This window comes from Cryptomeria japonica, chromosome 5 (assembly GCF_030272615.1).
Source record: "Cryptomeria japonica chromosome 5, Sugi_1.0, whole genome shotgun sequence".
Classification (NCBI taxonomy): Eukaryota; Viridiplantae; Streptophyta; class Pinopsida; order Cupressales; family Cupressaceae; genus Cryptomeria; species Cryptomeria japonica.
Window position 1 is genome coordinate 773,479,789 of NC_081409.1, and position 22,549 is coordinate 773,502,337.

A 22,549-nucleotide genomic window follows, 5' to 3' on the forward strand; every position below is an offset into this window, starting at 1 on the left:
CCTAAAATTTGATCCATTAAACATAAGGACAACTAAGTTGCCATGCAAAGAGGATAAAGTTTTGATCACAATGCACATAAATATTTTCAACACTTTAAAAAATTTCAAAAAAAAATTCAAGAATTTTAGAAGTTTAGAAAAGGTTCTAGAAGATTCTTGAGTAACGACAAAATTTTGAAAGAAAATAAACTTTCCATTTTGGAAAGACTTAAAAAAAAAAAACACAAAAAAATAATAAAATAATTAAAAAAACAAAAAATAAACTTCCAAGTTTAAGAATCCTAAACTCTATATATTCTCAACTAATTCACTATTAAAGTTAAGAATCCTAAACTCTATATATTCACAATTCACTATTCAGGTTGAGAATTCAGAGAGCAATTGAGAAGAAGTTTTCTCTCAAGTTTGTGAATTTTTTATTTTCAAGAGAAATTTTCAAGAAGTGGAAATCTTCTAAGTGTTGGAGGTCAAGAAATTAAGTACTTTCTCTAATTATAAGATAGAATTTCAAAATCAGAGGTAAATTTCAGTCATAAAGAAGATTCAAAAACTCAATCTGATTGAATTTCCTCACCTTTTTGTCTTATTTTTCTCAATTTTTATCAATTTCTTGGCCAAACCCTTCACTTTCAATCTGCTTTTTCACACAAACTTAATCATTCATCAAGTGAAACTTTTAGGAAAAGGTTTGAAAAGCAGGATTAAAATCTGAAAATAATATTAAGTTTTCATGTGTTTTGCAGGGAACACCATTCAGGAAGCATCAATGAAGTTTGCCAGCAAAGGGAGGCAAATGGAATCCAAGATCAAGTCTAAATGGAAGAATGTCACAGACACTGACCTTGGACATGTTGACCTGGAAGAGTTCAAGAAGAGAATGTATGGTCTTGATGGACACCTACCAACACCCATAGCCTGTCGGATGATGAGGAATGGCATCATCCAAGTAGTCGGATTTCCTCTGGCCAAGCAATGTGTTGAACTAATGGTTGAATGTGCTAGACACTATAATGCACAGTCAAGGGAAATCATTGCACCTGATGGAAGAGTTTTAGCCAACCTTTCAGAGCTATCCATCCAAGAAACATTCAGAATTTCAAAATACAATAAGACCACCTACAAGACAAAAAAGGATACTAAAAGGATATGCTTAGTCTGAGCTTTGTGCAGCCAATGTAAACAAATCTTAGTTGGAAAAGAAGGGACCTCAAGGAAAAGTGTCAAAGGTCCTGCTATGTCCATATTTCAAGGAAGAATATGGAGACATTATCCTGCTACTAAATAGGCTAATCGGCAGCCCTAAAGGTAATTGGTCTCGAATAGTCAGCAATAACCTTCATGAGTAGCTGATAAATTTGAAGAAGACAAAATCATTCTACATGAGGCATAATTGCAATGGAGAGAATGGAGAGAATGAATTCCGGTCCTATGATTGTTACCCGCAACTGCAGCTTAAGGAGAAGAGCTATCGAGCACATGATGCATTCTTGATGTACATTACAAGGACGTTGCAAGGAGGAACTCACCAGAGGTTGTCTCCTGAAGCTAAAAGTTTGATCAACAGATATGTATCCTGGTTTATCCAGGTTTCCAAAATTTACATACATCAAGGTCCAAGGCTTTGAAGGTCCTCCTTACAAACTTCCAATTTACCCAACCAACCGGATGGTTCTCCTTGAAGTTCTCAAGCAACTTGAGACATCAGAATTTCAAAAGAATAAGGCATAAGGCAGCAATCACGTTTCCATTCTCAATTGGAAATATGGAAGAGTATTGTCCGACAATGCAGGTAGCCGAGAGTGCCAGGCTAGAGATGCAGTGGTACCCTTTCACGTTCTATTGACCTAGAGCAAATTATAATCCTCATAACAATATCAGACCAGCAAATCAAGGAAGATTGAGACACAAGGTAGACAGAAGATTTTTGGGCTAATACTGCAGAAGAATTTGATATCAAGAAAAGGTTGTTTTCCAAACTATCAATAAATTTCATCAGAATAACTAAACCTTTTCTTGTGCCAGATTAGTTGGAAGATAACGGAGAACATACTCAGCCCGGCTTTGATGAGCATGCACCCCTTCCTCCTATCAAGTGGTCAGAGCCAGAGCATGCAGATTTAACCACTTTGGTGTGGCAAGTTATGCAGTATACTGGGTGGTGGGTTGATCAGCAGTGTCCCAGGCTGAAGAGGAAAAATATAACTTTGACGTATACCCTGATGGGAGCGGCAAAAGGATATTCCTCAAATGAAGAAGCAACTCAAAGTGTTAATGCTAAAAAAAAGGGGAAAGCAGTTGTAAATGAGGAGCCTGCTCAGAAGAAGCAAAGGGTAGAACCATCTCGTTCTACCACATCTAAGAATAAAAAATAAATATTAATTGTTGATGAGTCATTGATGAAGATAGACATTCCTTCTTCAATTCATGAGGAGAATGTAGAATCAGTCCACCAAGAAGATGAACAGCCACCGTCTCCCACTGGCAAAGAGATTCTAGAATCAAAAAATGAAATGGATGTTGAAGAAGGAGAGTTTCAAGAAAGAATGATTACCGCCATAGAAACGGAACTTGGACTCGAACTCGGCTCGGACTCGACAAGGCCGACCCGGACTCAGACTCGGGACTCGGCGTCAGACTCAGCCTCAGACACGGCTGGACTCGGGAAAGTGAAAAACTCAAGAAATTTAGAGATTTTTAAAGATTTAAAACTTGTTTCATGCACCCTTTATTGAATACACCTTAAAGACACAATAACATCATCAAACTTGGCTCATTTGATTACATACACAAGTATACAGCAATCACATAAGCATAAACGCAAATTGTAGCTGAAGGAAATAACAAACATAGAGATATAAATATTGTCAAATGTATACGATATTACAAAACTCATGAAATATAAAATCCAAGTCATCATATGATCATCATCAAATGTTCCATACAAATACCAAAGGTAAATACAACTATAAGCCTATGGCTCAGAGGAGCCTGCACCCTCCGGCCCCGGCCCCCAATGAAGGCATCTAAGGTAGGTCCTAGATGATTCGACAACCATAGCTGCTCCTCGTGACACCATGTCATGCTCACCAACATCAGGAACATCTGTGTCACTATCTGCCTCTGAATCTCCTGTCTCTGTTCCTGCTCTCCGCTCCTCCTCTGCCATGGCTACAGTCTCAACCTCTATATCTACCTGGTCGATCCAATCAGTGTTAGACTCGGGGGTTAAATTTTCCCTACTTCTATTGACGCAATTTCCCCCCATATTTTTTGACGAGGGTTTGGGGGCATCGCCCCTTGCCGGGTCAAGGGGCAGCATAAAGGCGTCGGGTGTTATTTTTCTATTGGCTGACATGTTCTAACCCTAATTTTTCTCATTCTCAAACGGAGGTTGTAATGAACAAAGACGAGATCATTCATTTTTAAAAAACTTTTTAAAATGTTTTTTTTTTGTCATTTTATTTAACCCAACCGGCGGCCGAGTTTCAAGCAATGGACTCGCCGAGTTTGGCGATTTTAGGCCAAACTCGCCAACTCGACGAGTCTGGCGAGTTCGCCCCCTAGACTCGAACAAGTCCAAGTCCGAGCTCGCCAGACTCGAGGGGCATCAATCGTACTCGGACTTGCCAAGTTTGGCGAGTCATGGGCAAATTTCCGATATATGATTTCTGCCCTTCGAGGTATTGGATTTGAAGAAGGCATTGAACAATCCATTGTTCCTAATTGGCTGAAGGAGAGGTTGAAAATAAACACACCAGTAATAGAGGACTCAGAAGAGGATGATATGGCAGATTTCTTGGCCAGACTAGAAAAGGTTGCAGCGAAAAAACCAGCCAAGAGATTTTCCACCATCCAGAGAGAAGAGGTAGGCAGCCTGACAATGCAGATAGTCGTGCCAAAGGTAAACAAAGCAAAGGGAGACATTGCTCCTCATGAGTATGAGATCACCAATTTTGACTTAGACCCAAGCACAAAGACCCAAATAAAAGATGACTTAGACAATTCAGTTGCTTCCATGAAGGCAAAGTTGGATGAAGAGACAAAAAAGAAGAATGAGCATAAGAGAGAATTGAGCACTTAAAAGAATATATTCGGCATTTGACTACTAAGCCACTTGATCAAGCAAATCCAGAGACTCTCGCACTTTTGAATTCATAGCAGGTAGTCAAAGGTTCTGAGGAAGATGCAATAACAGCTAGAGAAACTAGAGATTGGATGGAAAGTATAAGAGAAGCAGCAGCCAAGTTTATGGAAGGAATGTCATCAACATATGAACAAAATTCTTCTTTACTTTCTACGATCGGGAACATGGCAGAAGTATGGACTGACTCCAAGGATATCAAAGATAGAATCATCACATGCCTTAGAGAGCTGAAAGGAGTCTCGCCTCAAGAGTTGGTTGATCAATATATAATTGAACCAAGGGTTGCCGATGACTTCAACAGTTGGCATTGGATGCTGATCGCACAAAGTGAAGTCTTGGAGAAGGTAAAAGTTGATGCTGATAAAATAGAAGAACGGATAAGGGCAATTCAAGACAAGATTTTCCATATAGTTGCAGAGATGCTTGGGAAGGAGACTATCCAAGAAAGTGATATGCAGGTGATGAATTTGAAGGTCGGAGTTCAAGACATCTTCTTTGCCATCACAAGACCAATCTTGAAGAGCAATTTGGCTAATGCATCAAACCTCCTGTCCATCAAAGATGCTTTTCAGAAACAGGAATTTGATTGGGAAATCACTTTTGCTCTATGTATAGATGACTTGGAAGGATTAGAATTCAGGATCAACATGTTGCCACATGTCACAATGGAGGAAGTTGACCAGATTGTGTCCAGGTTCATCGAATATCAAAAGAAGGGGGTGCAATCCTAAAAGATAACATCTTGTGCCACTTGTCTCATTTGCAATTGACCTTGGATCTTATTTTAGGAAACTTTGATTAGGGTTAGGTTGTCTTGATTAGGACCGTTGATCTTAGATCAATCTCGTCCATTCATTTGTTTTCAGAAACTCTATATATACTCATTCTCTCATTTCATTTCAATGTGGAAAGACTTATGAAATTGTTGCGTAGAGCTATTTGAGTAATAAAAAGTTCATTATCAGTATTGTTTTGAAGTCTTATTATTGCCAAATGGTTGCATGGTTGCATATTTTCTTCAACACTTAGATTAGATTTGCTTTAAGTAATTTGCTTTGAAGTTGTTAGATGAATGAAGTATTGATAAATTTCAATTGGTGAAATTTTGCTCATACTTTTGTTAGATGGATGATTTTCATTCAATGTGTAAAGTTAGCCTGAGCTTTTGATGTGGATGCTTAACTTCTGCTTTGAGTAATATTGTTCAATTGTTGGTATTATTCATAAGAGTGAAAATCTTAAGCACAACCATAGAAGATTGCACCCACTTTGCGTAGTTGTCCCAGTGTAGCGAAACAAAGTGTAGTTACCAGTTTCACCCAATCTTTACCGTCTCTTGAGTTCATACAAAAAGCTTAGAAGTAGAAAATAATTCCTGAACCCTATCCTCTTTTATCCTTTCTTGAAGTCCTAAACCATAAAATCCAAAAACATAGAGCATAAATTGTTAAATCTGCCTAAGTAAAGCTTGAATGATACTGGCTGATAAGCGTAAGTCCCCCTCTAGATTTTCAGCATACACTACCCAAGAAGCTATCCCGCTAAAGTCGCTTGTTCGCACATATAGACCTTGGAGTCGCCTTGTGGTTTTTCTCGCAACCTTGGCACAAGTAGTGATTTTGTTCAGGAGAGGATAGAGTATCCTTGTGGTATTTTATTGTAATGTTTGGTAGAAGATAAAACAGACACTAACAAGTTGCTAATAAGGAAGACCAATGGAGAAAAAGGACATCATTAATTATACAAATGACTTTATCAAGTTCTCTTGACGACAAAACAATGTTTTAGCCCTGGGGAGAATCCTGGCAAGAAATTGTTAGTTTTGGATCAGACTGAAGCAATATAGATAATCAAATCAATGCACACAAAGAACACCAAAATACCCTGGGCAAACCTCCTCTTGGAGGTGAAAAACCCAGCTATAAATATCAAATCTTATTATGCAATAATCAGTAAGTATCTTTACAGTTTGGCTTCAACACTTGAAGCATTTAGTATCAGCAAACTATGCACAGTAGTATTAAGTCTTCAAACTAGGGCGAACACAACAATGAAGAACTTATCTACAATACACAAGATGTTCGCTGCCACAAGGAAGTTCGTTGTCTCTTGAATGGACTTCATTGTTCCTAGAATGAAGTTCGTTGTCCCCAAAAGTAGTTTGCTGTCCCCAAAAGTAGTTCGCTGACTCTAGAAGATGATTCACTGAACACTGCTGAAAAGATCACTGAATGAAGATATTTGCTGATCAAAGGATGTATTCGCTGTATGAATGATTGTGTTGATACAATGATTGATACCTTGTATATATAGGAGACTTAGCCTTCTATTTCACTTAAGTCGGCTTGCAAGGAAAGCACATTTAAATACAATTCAATGCATGAAGATTGGCGCCAAACCAAAATTAGCCCCACACATTACAAGTGACCTCAACATAGGTCAGCCCCAACACGTTTTGATACAAGTTAGAATTATGCATATGTGATATGACTAAGGCCAAGGGCCAATTAGTCACTTAAACGTGCTAGGTCGGCCCTAAAAGGGATCCAACCTAGCTATAACATCAACACTCCCTCTTAGCTAGGGAGGAGAGCTTCTCAAGATCTGAGTCACATGGTGACAACCACCATGGCTACTCCCATGGATTGAAAACAAATGAACACAAGTGCTCATCATGCAATCGTGATGTCATCATCTCAACATGACGTTCACCATGGCTACTCCCAGAGGGTAAATAAACACAAGTGCTAGATAATGGAATTTTTTCCATGACATCCACCATACCTACTCGCAGAGGGTGGATCCACCATGCCTACTCGCAGAGGATGAAAGAGGGCTTTCACCTCAAACTTCTCCCAGAGAAAAGTGCATTACCACCATGCCTGTTCGCAGAGGGTGGTTCCACCATGCCTACTCGCAGAGGGTGGAAGATACGTCTCAATGTATCACTGATGTTGAGTCTCCCTCTCAGCTAGAGCTTCATTCTCCACAACTCCAAGCTTATCTCGAAAGTATGCAAACTTCACTCGAGCAAGAGGCTTGGTGAGAACATTTGTTGTTTGATCATCAATGTTGATGTACTTTAGCTGAACAGCATTCCTTTGCACCATATCCCTGATATAGTGATACTAGATGTCCACATGCTTTGTTTTGTCATGAAACATTGGATTAGCAGAAAGCTTCACATAGCTCTGGTTATCACTATGGATAACTGTAGGCTCCCAAGGTTGTCTAAACAATCCTGCAAGAAGTTTTCGAAGCCACACTGCTTCTTTAGCTGCCACACGTGCTGCAATGTATTATTCTTCTGCAGTACTCAATGCCACTGAAAACTGTTTCCTGCTATACCAGGAAATCATAGCGGATCCCAAGCTGAAGCAAACTCCAGCAGTGCTCTTACGATCAGTGACACTTCCTGCCCAATCAGAATCAGAATAACCTTCCAAGTTCAGTACTGTATTGGAAGAGTACTTCAACCCATATCCAATTGTGCCACGCAAGTATCTCAAGATATGCTTGGCTGCAACTAGATGAATCTGTCTAGGTTCACACATAAACTAATTGAGAGCACTCACTGCATAGCAAATATCAAGTCTAGTGTTAACTAGATACATCAAGGATCCAATCAACTATCGATACTCAGTAGGATCTACAAGATCTGAACTAGCTGCAAATTCACTCAACTTCTTCAAGTTAGATTCTATAGGAGTAGACAAAGATTTACAATCTAACATTCCAAACCTCTTCAAAATATCAATGGTATATTTTCCTTGACTTAGAATAATCTGATTAGGTCTTTGCCATACTTCTAACCTTAGAAAGAAAAGCATGAGACCTAGATTTTTCGTTTCAAATTCTGAAGTCAGTTCTTTCTTACATCTAAGAATGAGATGACCTTCTCCAGTCAAAAATAAATCATCAACATATAAAACCAGAATTATCATCTCACCATTGAATACCTTGAAGTAAATATTTGGATCAGCATCATTCTTACAGAAACCTAAGCTTACCAAGTACTTGTCAATTCTTTCATACCAAGCACGGGGAGCCTGCTTAAGGCCATATAATGCTTTCTTCAATCTACATACATGAGACTCTCTCGCATGGATCACGAAGCCTTCAGGTTGCTCTATGTAAACCTCTTCTTCAATAACTCCATTGAGAAAAGTTGTCTTTACATCCATCTGATGTAACTTCCATCCCTTAGCTGCAGCAATAGCAATGATAGTCCTGATAGAAGTATATCGAGCCACAGGGGCAAAGGTTTCTTCATAATCTATGCCTTCCTTTTGAGAGAAGCCACGAGCCACAAACCTAGCTTTGTATTTTTGAATACTTCCACCAGCAGCATGTTTAATTTTAAACAACCATTTGGAGGATACAACTGACTTACCTTTGGGTCTAGGCACAATATCCCAAATATCATTCTTGATGATAGACTGATATTCTTCATCGATATGATTCTTCCATGCTTGCTGGTTCATGGCCTCTTCAACGCTAGAAGGTTGAGACCCAATGATGTTGCACATCAATGCAACATAGTTGGAGAACTTCTAGGTCTCCTACTTTCTCTGAATGTGCCACTTGGAGCTGCAAACTTTTCTGCCTCTTGTACAGTGTATCTTGCCCAAAGGGGTTAATATGTATCATCATCAATATGACTAAGTTTAGGCATACCTTTAACCATCTTCTCTAGGGTAGGAATGGCTCAAAAATGAAGATGTCCAAGTCTTCTATGCCATAGCTCGCTTGACTCAAGTGCTTAATGAATGAGAGCTTGAACTGGACGAGTTGAAAGCTTATATAGGCTCTCATACCGATTCCCAATGACACAAGCTGATTTGATGCTAGACTTCTTAGGCCATGCAAGAACTCTCCCCTCAAAAAATGCAATCTGATAACCTTTATCTTCCAATGCAGATATGGAGATAAGGTTTTGTTGATGTGTGTTTTATGCACGTAACATTCAGCATAAAATACCAAAGTAATTTACCCTCTCTTGAACAGAATCACCTCAGATGCTAAGGATAAGATCAACTAAAATGATTCCAAGGTTTCTACAGTCAGGTCTTGATGAGTGGGTAACTCAATGGTCGATGTGAATCGTTGTTTTCACTTGGGGACTTACACAATTGTTCGAATCAATTTCTCTTATGGATGTGGAATGGGTGTGCTGATAACTTAGGATATGGCAATGTAGTTCTGGACTCAAGCAGTGATGAATTTAAGAAAGCTCCCCTCAAAAAAAGATATAAAATCTTGGCGAATTTTTATTTATTTTGGACAAAAAAAATAATTTTTATTTGCTAATCTCTCATTTTTCAAAAGAAAAATATTAATTTTATTGGCGAAATTTTTTAAATAAATTTGTTTTGGTAGAAAATCTTGGCAAATCTTAGAAAATAATACGAGTGTTCATTAATTACTTGCAAATTTAATTTTATTAAAAGAAAAAAATTCTTATAGAAAAGTAGAGGCCTAAGGTGGAAATCATTAATGCATTTAAAGGGTAGGTACTACTTAATTTAGTTACTACCATTAATTTAATTCAATCTATTAGATCTGTTTGTATTTTGTTAGATAAAATGTAGTTAAAATTTGCAATATTCATGGGGCCTAAAGTTATTTTTATACCATTGATTTGCATTGAAGTCAACAATTGAAAAGCAACTCAACCTCCATGAGCATTACAACTTGTAGGTATAATTTACCTCAGGGAATGCAATGATGGTCATTAGATTATATTTTGAATCAATGGTGGCAACTAAATATTGTTGATCAAACCCTAAAATAACTAATAATTATGATGTATTATTAGCAAATTAATTAAATTTTTTATAATAAATTCTAAATTTTGGCGAATCTGATCCAATCATGTATCGAATATTTTGGCGAATCTTTGAGTTCAAAAATTTAATAAAATAAACTCTTTGGCGATTTAAATAAGACTAAAATAAAATTTTGTAAAAATGTGGCGATTTAGGTCACCTTAAAACTTGAATTATTAGCCAAATTTTGATTTCTAAATTTTAAAAAATAGCCAATTACCGAATATTAGCCACTAAAAAAATCTCTGGACTCGAGACTTATTAAAAAATGGCAAAAGGGAATAGCGTTCAGGGAATCTATTCCAAGCCTAGGACTGTAGGAAATGATGAACAAATTTAGTGGAATCAAACTAGGCAAAGTCTCACCATCAAATCAAACAGATTTCTACACAAGCTTAGTGCAATCATCTAGTGTATATTTCATATATTTTCAAACTATTACCATCAAGCATTGAGACCATCCAAGTTGATGCATCGCAATGGGCATGTAATAATCGAAGTTAAGTTTGCATAAATTTCCAGTTGACTACGCAAGGCGCACTTACAATCAGCAAGAGGCTAGTGGTATGGATTCATAGATTTCACACAAAATACTCAACAATTCTTCCATTCAATATAACAAACATTGAAAGCAAATTCTAACTTTAAATTCTAATCTAACTTGGAGGAATTCAGAACCTTGTATGCAAAACAACACTTGCAAAACAAAATCACTATCAAGTCGAACAATGATTTATATTCAAAAAGTTGCAGTATATACCAACAATTCTACAAAAATCTCTCTTATAAATGAGAGGCAATGAGGTATAAATAGTCTCATACAAAATGGATGGCCAAGATTAAAACTAAATCAAGGGCCAAGATCATGCCAACAAAACCCTAGAGTTGCCCTAATTAGGGTTTACATCAAAAATGGAGTCACCAACATATGGCCCAATAGAAAGATACCTAGTCATCAAATAGGGAATCTTCTAGAAGATTTCGTCCTGCATCTCTCTCTCTCCTAGCATACTCCAAGAATCTAGCCAATACAAAATCTAGCTCCTCCATGGAAATGTTGGGTAAGGTATCCTGTTGTAAATCAATCACGTCCAATGCATCCGAGCAAGCATCCAAAGTGTTCTCCCAATTTGGCATAAGCTCCTGCAAATTATGAACATGAATCAACAAACAAACCAAATCATCTATCTGACTCTTCTTCAAAGAGTAACTGATTAAAATACATGAATTTCATTTTGTCTCTTAATTCTGCTGTGTAAACCACTAGCCTCACTGACATCAACCCCCAATAACTCCTCAATTGAGGCAAGGACCTTCAATTGAATATCATGAATTGATCGTTCCATCTCTACACGACTTAGTTGTGCGCTCTCATAAGCTGATTTCTTCATGGCTAATGAACAATAACAGCCATGGAAATCGTATCTATCTCCATTGTGCACAACGTTCTCCTTGACCAATGTGGACTTAGGAATCTTCTTCAAAGCTCTAAGGGGTGGAATAGTCTTCTCCCGAATAGGTCGGAATTCTTCCCAAACTCCCTCCAAATACTGTATTCTGAATATGAGCCATGTTGTCTTGTCAAAAGCTTGGACGGACTAAGGAAATCATCCACCTGTCTCTTTGTATTTTCAATCCATTTCTCCACCTCCAAGAGTGTATCTCTCACTGCCTCATAATGTGAATGTAGTCCACGATCAATTGCAATAGGCGAAATAAGGGTGGGATTCTCACGCCTTATCCCTGCACTGTACTCTCTAAGTCTGATATTCTCTTCTTTGTGCTTCTCTTTTTCTTCAATTTCTCTATCCAATCTCACAGTGATAGCCTTGAGGTTATCACCAACCTCCTGAAATTCCTGCTCTCTTGTGGTACGGCCAAGGGCAACTGAAGTAATCTGGAAATCCATGGGAGTAGCAATGTCCGTCATCACACCTCCAATAGGAACAGCCACCTACACAATCCGCATTTCTATCTCATCTCTAGCTATGTGTGACAAAATCTCAGCTCTCTTAGGTTCTCTCGCCTTATAGCTCCTAGCTAAGTAGTCATCAATGTCATCAATAGGTTGTGCCTCTATTATTTTCTTACTTTTCTCCATTCTCCTCATCAGCCAATTAGGAATAGCGGCCATCTCCATACAATCATTGAGACACATCTCTTGATCAAGCCCTCAATGTCGAGATAACATCATCATCATCATCAGGATTATCCCAAGTCAAATCATATACATTCTTTCCCAAACTAACCTCCAAAAGGACAGTGAGCAGATGTCGTTGTGGCATGTAAATCCTAAATATTCTCTAGTAATATCACTGTGTTGGAACATTGCTCAGTCCCCATGTTTTGTTCTGGCACTTCAACTTCCTTAATTGATGAGACACTGAGGGGTGGTGAAGGAATGAAAGTCTTTTGCTTCTTCTTCTTAATCTCCTCAATCTTCTTCCCTCTAGCCTTGACTTCTACCGGTGTGTTCTTCCTTCTCTTGGGAGCTTGACTCTCCTCATTCACATGAATTCTGATATCACTGATAATCCTCTGATCATCTTCGGAAGAGGATTCCTCTGGTTTCATCTTTTCATAAGTGAAGGCAACACCCATATCAACTAATCTATTCATCTAAATATCCACCCATGCTCGGGAGAAACTCAAGACCTCTGTCATCAATACATTCGAATCTATCTCTTTTGGTTCTGACTAATTAGGCAATAGAATCTCATTATTTATTTCATTTTTATATTGTTGATGTGTATGATCCCTGTCATCTAACACTTGATCAGGAATGAGGAAAAGTCCACACTTCCTCATGAAATCCACTGACATTCAAGACCACATTCTTCTCTTTACTGCCTTCTGGTCCATCAAGTTGGCCCAATAATTTTCTATGTCTACTTTGTGGATGAACTTTTCTCCCTTGATCCTTCCAACTTTCTTATCTGGATCAAAACTTTCTCTTCTATTGTATGTTGCAAATCGATAGAATGCAACTTCCTCACTTGTTGTGCTGGCTGTTAAGGCGGATTGGCAAACCTCCAATGTCTTCCCAATTGAAATAGAAAATGGCATGCCCATTCTGTGTTTTTCCTTCTAGATAGAAACAAACTCCTTAAGCTATCTCACCACTTCCAACAAGATCACTCTGTCAGAAGGATACCTGGGAAGTCTATAGGGTTCCGATTGAAACCCAAGAATCCTAAGGTATGTGAAAGTGGGAAACTGTATATACTACAATCCACATTTCTCTATCAGCTTCGTTGCCTCCTTGGACAACCTCCTGTGGACTCCACCTTGCAACATTCGCGTTATGTACATTGTGAATACATCATTCACTCTCTTATAATCTTCAATTCGATACATGTTCAGTTGTGGATAGCATTCATAACTCCCGAATTGTCCTTGTCCATTCCTGACTTCACCTTTGCATATTACTCCCTTGTATGTAACAAATCATGCAAGCAGGTATACCAAATAGGAAGTCATCGCGAATGATCTGAACCACTCCACATTCCTCAACTGAAAATCCAAATTGTCACTTATGATTCTAGACCAATTAATCAACGTTCCTTTTAGACAATCCTGGATGAAATAGAACATCCATCCATCGTATATTGCACCCTGCTGCATCCTCATCACTCGATTAAGTAGGAATACTAAATCACTATATTCCTCTTTGAAGTTTGTGCACATGAGTGTCTTGGGAGCCTTGGAATGATGAGTCCTAGGCTCAATCATCCAGTCCTTGTTCACTACGGTTTTGCACGCATCCATCTTCTTTTTATATCGGTCTTCATATTTATCCTTAGTTATTTTACACTGTATGGATTGCAGAAATCTAGCGGCCTGATAAATGCCACTCTTCATTATTATCACATAAGTTGGAGAAAGAATCTGACTTCCAATTCCAAACATACGTTGTCGCATGTGGCTCATGTTCAGGAAATGCATCTTCGTGTCTGTAATCTCCTTCCATCTGGATGACATCTTGGATTCTAAATAGAATCCAGTCTCAACTATCTTTTGTTGTTCTCTCCTTTCCTTGAGTCCGAACTTTGACATTGTACCTGTACGAAGCTAGAAGTTAGAACTTCGGAAAATATTCTTGACAAAAAATCTGATTTCTTAATGATTTAGACAAGTTTGGGTATGGAAATCAGTAAAATAATCCACACTCTCAATAGATTTCAACAATAGAATGCAAAATGTGACAAGGTTAGGGTATAAAACCCTCATAAAATTCATTACAATCAATAATTTTCAAACCAAAGTTTGAAAACACCTCCTTATACCACCGGATCAAACAATGACTAAGGAAAGGTGTGAAAGGTCGTGTTTTCACACAAAACTATGTCTGAAAACACCTTCCAAGGTCAACAATGGCTGCCAGCAAATCTGAAGACAACCTAACACTTCACAAATTAATCTCTAAAAACATGTTGCAATCACCCAAATGTGCACAAACTTGATGAAAATTGACTTCAATGGTGAAAACAGTCAGTCACGGAAATGTACGTATGGTTGGTAAAAAGAATATTTTCTGAAGACAAGTCTGAAAATAAACTGTTTCAGACTTACCGGCACCTTGCAAAGTAGTAAAAATCCCTGAAAAATGATCAATAAAAGCCTTCCAAACAAGATCGCCATATATGACAAGTGGCCGGAAATGGAGTTTTCTGAAGACAGCCGCCTTACAATGAAGTTTCAGACCTGCAGCAACTCAGAAAAGCTCTGAAAATTGACTGAAACTGCCTCCAATCAGCCTTTGGACAAAATCGCCTAGGCTGGAATTGAGCTGGAAATAAAATGTATGTTTGAAAATCGATTTTCCAGCCAGCAATGGAGATAAAAAATCTCAATAATGGCGTCACAACTCAGGTCTGAAAGTGTATGACAGCAATCTCCCAACCAAGGCGTCACAAATGATGAAGAAAATCACTCAAAAATGAAGGCAAATCTCCTCCAAACCAAAATCGCCCAGCTCCAAAGTGGCGCCACCTCTAGGAAAATCGTACAAGTCTGAAAATGAAGCCTCAACACTCTCCAATGGCAGCCAATAAAAATCGCCTTGGGCTAGAAATGGAGGAAAATGCACAAGGAAATCGACTTCAAGTCTCAATGGTGTCCAACTAGACACCCAGCCAAATTCGCCAGCTGGAGAAAATTCGCCCAAATTAGCAACACACTTGGCAAGAATAATAATATAATAATGTTGGCCTCCTCCTTTTAAACTTGTTTTCACCTTGAACTTTCACCACACAAGCAATGTGGGATTAAAAACTTGTACTTTTAAAAAAAAAAGATTTGCTTCTAGAAGGTAAAATCATTAAATGCTCATTGCAAATCATTTATTGATTGTTTTTAATTTTTTAAATAATCATTGAATTTTTTTAAAAAACAATTAAATGTGGTTCACTATTTAAAATATTTCAAAAATTAGATCAAAAAATGACCAACAGGGGAAAATCGATTTTAATTGGGATAAAAATCCCATCAAAATCATTAAACATCACCTTTGGAGGAAAATTGCTCCAAGTAGGGATAAAAATCCCTATCAAAAATTCATCAACTTGCACAAAAATGGGTCCAAGGGAAAATCGATTTGGGTCTGGAATCAAAATTCCAACTTAAACTTCGAAACTTAGCACAAAATCCTCCTAGGGGAAAATCGACCCCTGTTTGAACATTCATCCAAGACACAAAATCATTCTCAGTGGAAATTTGCCTAGGGTCTGGAATGAAAATACACATAAAAATCCACAAAATCTCATCACAAAAGCACTTGGTGGAAAAATCGATCCATGTTAGGAATCATCATAAAAGTCATCTGCAACCTTATCCACACTCCCAGTGGAAAAATGAAGGTAGTCAAGAAAAATACCAACACAGTCAAATTCTCAGTCATCTAGTGGAAAATCGATCCTAGTATGAATTCTGAATGGGGCAAAAACAAGGCATGTCTGGATTCCAGGGAAATCCATGTCCGGTCCGGATTTCGAGTGGGGGAAAATCATGGGTAGTCAGGAATATGAGGGGAAAAGCATCTCTAGTGTGGAATTTTGCCCTTTTAACCCTTACAGTATGGATTTTCATCCGAAAAACGATGATTTTTCCACTCAAAATCACTAGGAAACTTAAAAACTCATCTAGACTTGGGCAAATTCACCAAAAATTTGAGCGAAACACAAGGAAACCTATCGGGATAAAGTGCAAAATCAACTTGAATAACTTTCCTAGGAGCGAGAAAACAACTCCAAAAGGTCCTAAAACACCTTAGCACTAAAAAACCACCGATGTAGACGTTCAAAAACACGTTAATGCTCAGAAGGTCTACACTTAGACAAAATTAGGATCATTTAAAATCTTAACTTTACATGCTAGATCCTATAACTTCAAAAACCCTAAACGACAATAGGCATGACGAAAACTTCGAGACTTGGGCACAGGAAACTCAAAATTGCCCACTATGCTGCCAAAACCTTAGACAAAATTAGGATCATTTAAAATCTTAACTTTACACGCTAGATCCTATAACTTCAAAAACCCTAAACGACAATAGGCATGACCAAAACTCCGAGGCTTGGGCACGGGAAACTCAAAATTGCCCACTATGCTGCCAAAACCCTAAACTAACCAATGCGAAAAGCAGGAAAAGAGGGGGTTACCGTTTGCAATGGGGCGATGTGTGAAAAGGCCACAACAGGTTCCTCTTAATTCCCGGCACAAACAATATATCACTAAGGTGAAGATAAATTCCAGAATCTAAGTTAAGGGAAGTAGTACCAAAACCTCTTACAAAATAGTGTGCATCATCTCCAATGACCACGTGTAGGTTGGACTCCTTCTCCACCAAGTCTAAAAGATGCTCCCGGTAGCCGGTGATGTGTCTAGATGTTCCACTATCAATCAGCCATGTATGATTGTCTATAGGAACATTACTTGACAAGACAGAGATGAAGAGGAAGTCTTCAACATCATTCTGATTTGAAACTTCATTTATGTTTGCTCCTTGTTGCTTTGGCTGGGATAAGCAATCCCTAGCATAGTGACTAAACTTGTCACACCAAAAACATTTGATGTGTAAAAGATCCTTCTTCTTCTTCTTTGAATCAGGGGCTGGATCAGACCTTTGGTCTCTATTTCTCTTGAAATTGTTCTTCTTCCAATAGCCTCATTTCTTCTTGATGGACTGGGCAGCAAGAACATGATTGTCTTCACCATGAGAGCTTTTGATAGTTCCTCTTGCAGCCAGTCTTGATTCCTCTTGAATGCAATCAGCACAGAGGCAATCAAACTTGGGAAATTTGGATCTCCCACTTATGCCTTCAATAAATGGCTCCCAACAGTGAGGAAGAACATTTAATGCAATCATGACAAGATCCTTGTCCACAACTTCATCTCCAATGGCGCTGAGTTGATCTCTTAATTCTGAAATCTTCATGAAGTAGGTGATGACTGATTCTCCCTTTGCCATCTTGACTTGATGAAGTTGTTACCTCAATGCAAGTGCCCTACTTATGTTGTTGATCTCATCATGCCTTCCAAAGCCTTAAAAATAACCCTGGTTGAAGACATCTTGGAGATGATAGGAACAAGATGATCTTTCACGGAGTCAATCAGAATCTTCTTGGCTTTGACAGCATTCTTCTTGAACTGAAGTAATTCATCTTTGTCTTCAGGCACAAGCTGATCCTCTCCTTGCACAAACTCCAAAAGATCATTTTCTTCGAGGGTGACAAGGATTCTGAATTTCCAAGAAGTGAAATTCGAGGCTCCTTCACGTCTGTCCTCAACTTTCAAACCATACACCATCTTGAACGCTGGAAGATGGCGTGAAGAAGATGCTGCTATCACAAAGTCTGATCACAATGAGTCAACCTCAGCTCTGATATGTAATGTCACTGGCTAAGTTCTGATATAAAATCCTAACATTCTTCACTTACACTTTTCATCAAACACTTGGCTGTCATAGTTTAGTCTGCTGTCCTTAGTTTTAGGTGGATATCAGGGACATCAAATACTGATTCTTCATGTAAAGACATTCACCATGGAAAGATAATAACATAGTAATGTTTGGACAACAATCACAAGTGATTATGAAGCAAATAGAACTAGTAATCAAACATACATTCTTGCTGTCATTCTGTCAAATGGATGGCATACAACCTCAGAATTCATTTATATAAGATGAAGCCCTATATGGTTGGAACCTTTATTCATTTACTTACTTCAATGACTTATTACAAGCTCTAATACATTGACTGATAATGTAGCCTAATTCTCAGACTGTGTCTGAGGACAAACACCATGCAATACTGAAAATTACAATGGAAGAGATATCTTGGAACCTGTTATGAATTCGCCCAAGGTAAGCGATGAAGATTGCAAGCAATATCCACTAGCAATGAGCCTCAAAAGTGCTAGATTGAACCATGACAGGTGCTGACCCTGCTGCCGCCAGTAGAAAGTTCTGAGAATGAAACGAAATCTGTTAATGGGTGTCCAATGTCTCTCTAAGCCAATCGAACTCTCCTCCAATGTTAGCGCCTTACTCCATATGGATGTCTCGAAGCCAAGCATGAATCATCAACTCAAAATCAAGGGTCTAGAGCCCACGAACCTGTCTCAGATCGGACTTCACAATACAATTCAAATTGTCACCAAAATACCATATAAAATATCAAAGAGATGGCACCTCAACCCCTAGATGATATCGCTGGCCTTTAATGTCAATATCGATGCATGATGGAGGGTGTATGAACCAAATCGTGGAAGTAAGATGTCTGCAACCAATGTGACAGCAGCAACAATGTAGTTCGATTTGCCTCCAATAACTGAAGATAAATGTTGCCAAGATACCCAAAGGAAATTGCTGTCAAGTGTAGCCCAAAGGATACCTTCACCACCATACAAGATAATTCCTTGAAACTGCAAGTCTGAAGCACTGCCCTAAACTGATATAACTCCTTATGCTCAATATGAAAAGCTGAATGCTCTTCACTCTCTCAGCAACTCTTCAGAGGGTCTTTCCACCTCCTCAATTATGCTGACCAATAGGGAGGTATCGTTCCCCAAGATCTTCTGCGGACAACCTATGTCTCCACAACTCAACAAAAGATAACAAAAACAACTGATGCCCAACATGTGTTTCCCCTCTTCTATTTATTCATTACATAATACGTCACAATCACCTTCTAGAAGATAAGGTTAGGTACACTTATATTATTTAATTAAACATGTTATTTTAATGTACCTTTAATTTATTAATTAAATAAAATTCGCACGTCTCTTGATACATGTTATCTCCTTATAACATCCAAATATCAAATAATAAAGAGATGTAAAGTCACCAATCACCGCCATGTCAACCCCCTAAACAACTCCTTGGCCTACGAGGGTCAAATATAGGCCAACCTCAACACAAGTGCACGTGCTAAGGAGAAGGGGACATTACATGATACCATGTTAATTTTGGATCAGACTGAAGCAATATAGATAGCAATAACAGATAATCAATCAATGCACACAAAGAACACCATCCTGGGAAAACCTCCCTCGTGGAGGTGAAAAACCCAGCTATAAATCTCAGATCTTATTATGCAATAATCAGTAAGTATCTTTACAATTTGGCTTCAACACTTGAAGCATTTAGAACCAATAAACTATGCACAGTAGTATCATGTCTTCAAACTAGGGCGAACACAACAATGAAGAACTTATCTACAGTACACAAGATGTTCGCTGTCTCTTGAATGGAGTTCGCTGTTCCTAGGATGAAGTTCGCTGTCCCCAAAAGTAGTTCGCTGACTCTAGAAGATGATTCGCTGAACACTGCTGAAAAGATCACTGAATGAAGATATTCGCTGATCATAGGATGTATTCGCTGTATGAATGATTGTGTTGATACAACAATTGATGCCTTGTATGTATAGGAGACTTAGCCTTCCAATTCACTTAAGTCAGCTTGCAAGGAGAGCACATTTAATTACAATTCAATGCATTAAGATTGGCGCCAAAACAGAATTAGCCCCACATGTTACAAGTGACCTCAACATAGGTCAGCCCCAACACATTTTGATACAAGTTATGATTATGCATATGAGATGTGACTAAGGCCAAGGGCCAATTAGTCACTTAAACGTGCTAGGTCGGCCCTAGAAGGGATCCAACCTTGCTATAGCATCAACAGAAATAGGGCTGTGATGCACCACAAAAGTCATTTGGGTCATTTCTAGACCCATATATCCATTATAACCCCTTAAATAGTCCTAAAACCTCTAACATGTCTAAATAAGCAATAGAAGACTAATATTATAGAATAAAAGGCAAATTCATGGGAATAAGATAATTAAGAGTGATATTATGAAAGGATCTATTGGAAAGGCATTAAGAGGCTATATAAAGAGGGAAAAGTGGGTAATAAGAGTGTTGAATAGAGTAGAAACATGTGTGGAATAATAAGAAGTAAATATATGTGAGAATAAAGAAGTGTGAAAAATATATGTGATATATGTATATATGAATGAAGCGTGATGAATGAATTATAAAACATGTGTAAGGCATTAATATATATGAATATATGATGACATAGATGTATATATATAAATGTGTGAAATTTATTATAAATTGGTTTGTAAGGCATTAATATATATGAATATATGATGACATAGATGTATATATATAAATGTGTGAAATTTATTATAAATTGGTTTGCACTTTTTGTATATATAAGTTCTCCCTTTTTAATTGGATCACACCAAAGTTTACAACATATAACAGAATACTAAACCTTACATTCTAGTCAAGGTTTTTCTGTCAACACCTTCAAACAAAAAGCAAACAGTAGTATTATGTGCTAAAACAAAAGGTTTGTCACTCACCATCGCTGTAAACTCATCAAGTTGGCTCTGTTGCAAAACACTGGAATCTGAATTCAGAAATAGCAGGTACCGTCTTGACCTTTCTATGCGAGTGACCTCAGTTAATGTACAGGCCTTGCATATAGACACAGCATTTGCCGACCATGCTGTCATGAAGGAAAGCCGAGGACCCACTTCAACTAATATAGCTGATCCATTCCCTATAGATTTCATGTTATCAACACACAATGAAAATAGCATAAGCATAAGTAATGTGGCAGTCAATTATTGTCTCTGTTTTATTTTAAAACAACCAGTTTCATATTCTATTTGTCATACTTTTGTACAAGTTTTATTTAAAGATAAAAAGCATATGGTTCAATAAAAGAAAAGATGAAATAATGTGTGGGGTAGTTAGGTAAATTTGTATATTCCATTACGTGAAGTAATGCAAAGTTCTTAAAACAACACCCATTATGAGCCATTTCATATGTAATAAAATAATAAGCATTGAAAGGGCTCTCTCCTACAATATGTATAATGAATGTTATATAGAGATAATCTACATCTCATATAAAGATGGTAAAAGCATTGGTGTTTCTTTCATCTGTGTGCGAATGTTATATAGAGATAGTCTACATCCCATATGAAGATAGTAAAAGCATTGGTGTTTCGTTCATCTGTGTGCAATACCTATACTTGTAGATAAACATTCTGCACCATGAATAGAATAATGGTCTCTGTATATTCTATGTGAATCTGTCATTTTTTAAGTAGTCGCAAGAGTGGATCTTTGTGTTTCATTGACTGCCCGTTTGAAAGAATTTGTTGGGTCAACGTTTATTACTTGCACCTACAGTTTGGTTAATGTGATGACTCAATGTCTCACAGAAAATTTTAAATGCAGATAATTTGTGAGATCCCACTCATGGAAGATGCTTTGCTATGGTACTATTCTATATATTGAAAATGTTGGAGGATTACAAAAAGATGCTTTGAAGACTATCCCAGCTGAACTGTCATTCATCAATTGATAAACAATAACAACGACCTAGGGGGGTTGGTAAGCAGGGGCAGATGACTGAGTTTTCTGAAAGAGACCAAAACCCCATACGCTAAAAATACTTTATCAGATATCAAAAGAGCATTCAAAACAGTTCCCAGAGCAGATCTGAAATTAAACCAGAATATACATATTGCCTATAAAATGACAACTGAAATCACCCTCACATACAGAAAACCACATTCATACTTCCAGATATCAAAGATATAATAATATCATCCGATTATAATGACTGGGAGAATAGAAGACTTTGAATTACATAACAAATTGAATGAGGTACCCGTTTGATTTTGCACTCTTAATGAATCTGAATCTGGAGTCAGCGTTCCTTGTTTTGGTTCCTTACTGGCATGTCATCCCCCCCAGGATTCCTACAACTCACAGAATTATACATATATACCCAGGCGTCAAAGACAGGGAAAAACAATGATAATGTTTATTTATGAGGGCCAACCTAGGTAAAACCCCTGTCAGGGCTGACTTGAGAAATAAAAAGATAAGTAATTAATAATATTGGCAAATGAGGGCCGACCTAACTAAGGGGCATGACTCTCCACCATGGAAGATATATAAAGGAGAGAAGTAGGAATGAGAAATATAAAGGAAGCAGAGAGTAATAAGGCAGCGATCTGGCCTGGCTAGAAATATAAAAGGCAATCAT

General features: G+C 37.8%; 1 protein-coding gene across 2 annotated transcripts in view; it reads right to left on the reverse strand.

Annotated features, from left to right (window-relative positions):
• Positions 1–22,549, reverse strand: part of LOC131031299 (probable phosphoribosylformylglycinamidine synthase, chloroplastic/mitochondrial) — a 184,463-nt gene that overhangs the window by 131,813 nt on the left and 30,101 nt on the right. The window contains exon 6 of one of the 2 annotated variants that reach the window (XM_057962383.2): positions 20,847–21,046. The exons of the other annotated variant lie outside the window; for it this stretch is intronic. Within the exon in view, the coding sequence (XP_057818366.2) occupies positions 20,847–21,046 (200 nt within the window). The remainder of the gene's footprint in view (positions 1–20,846; positions 21,047–22,549) is intronic. 2 annotated transcript variants of the gene reach the window in all.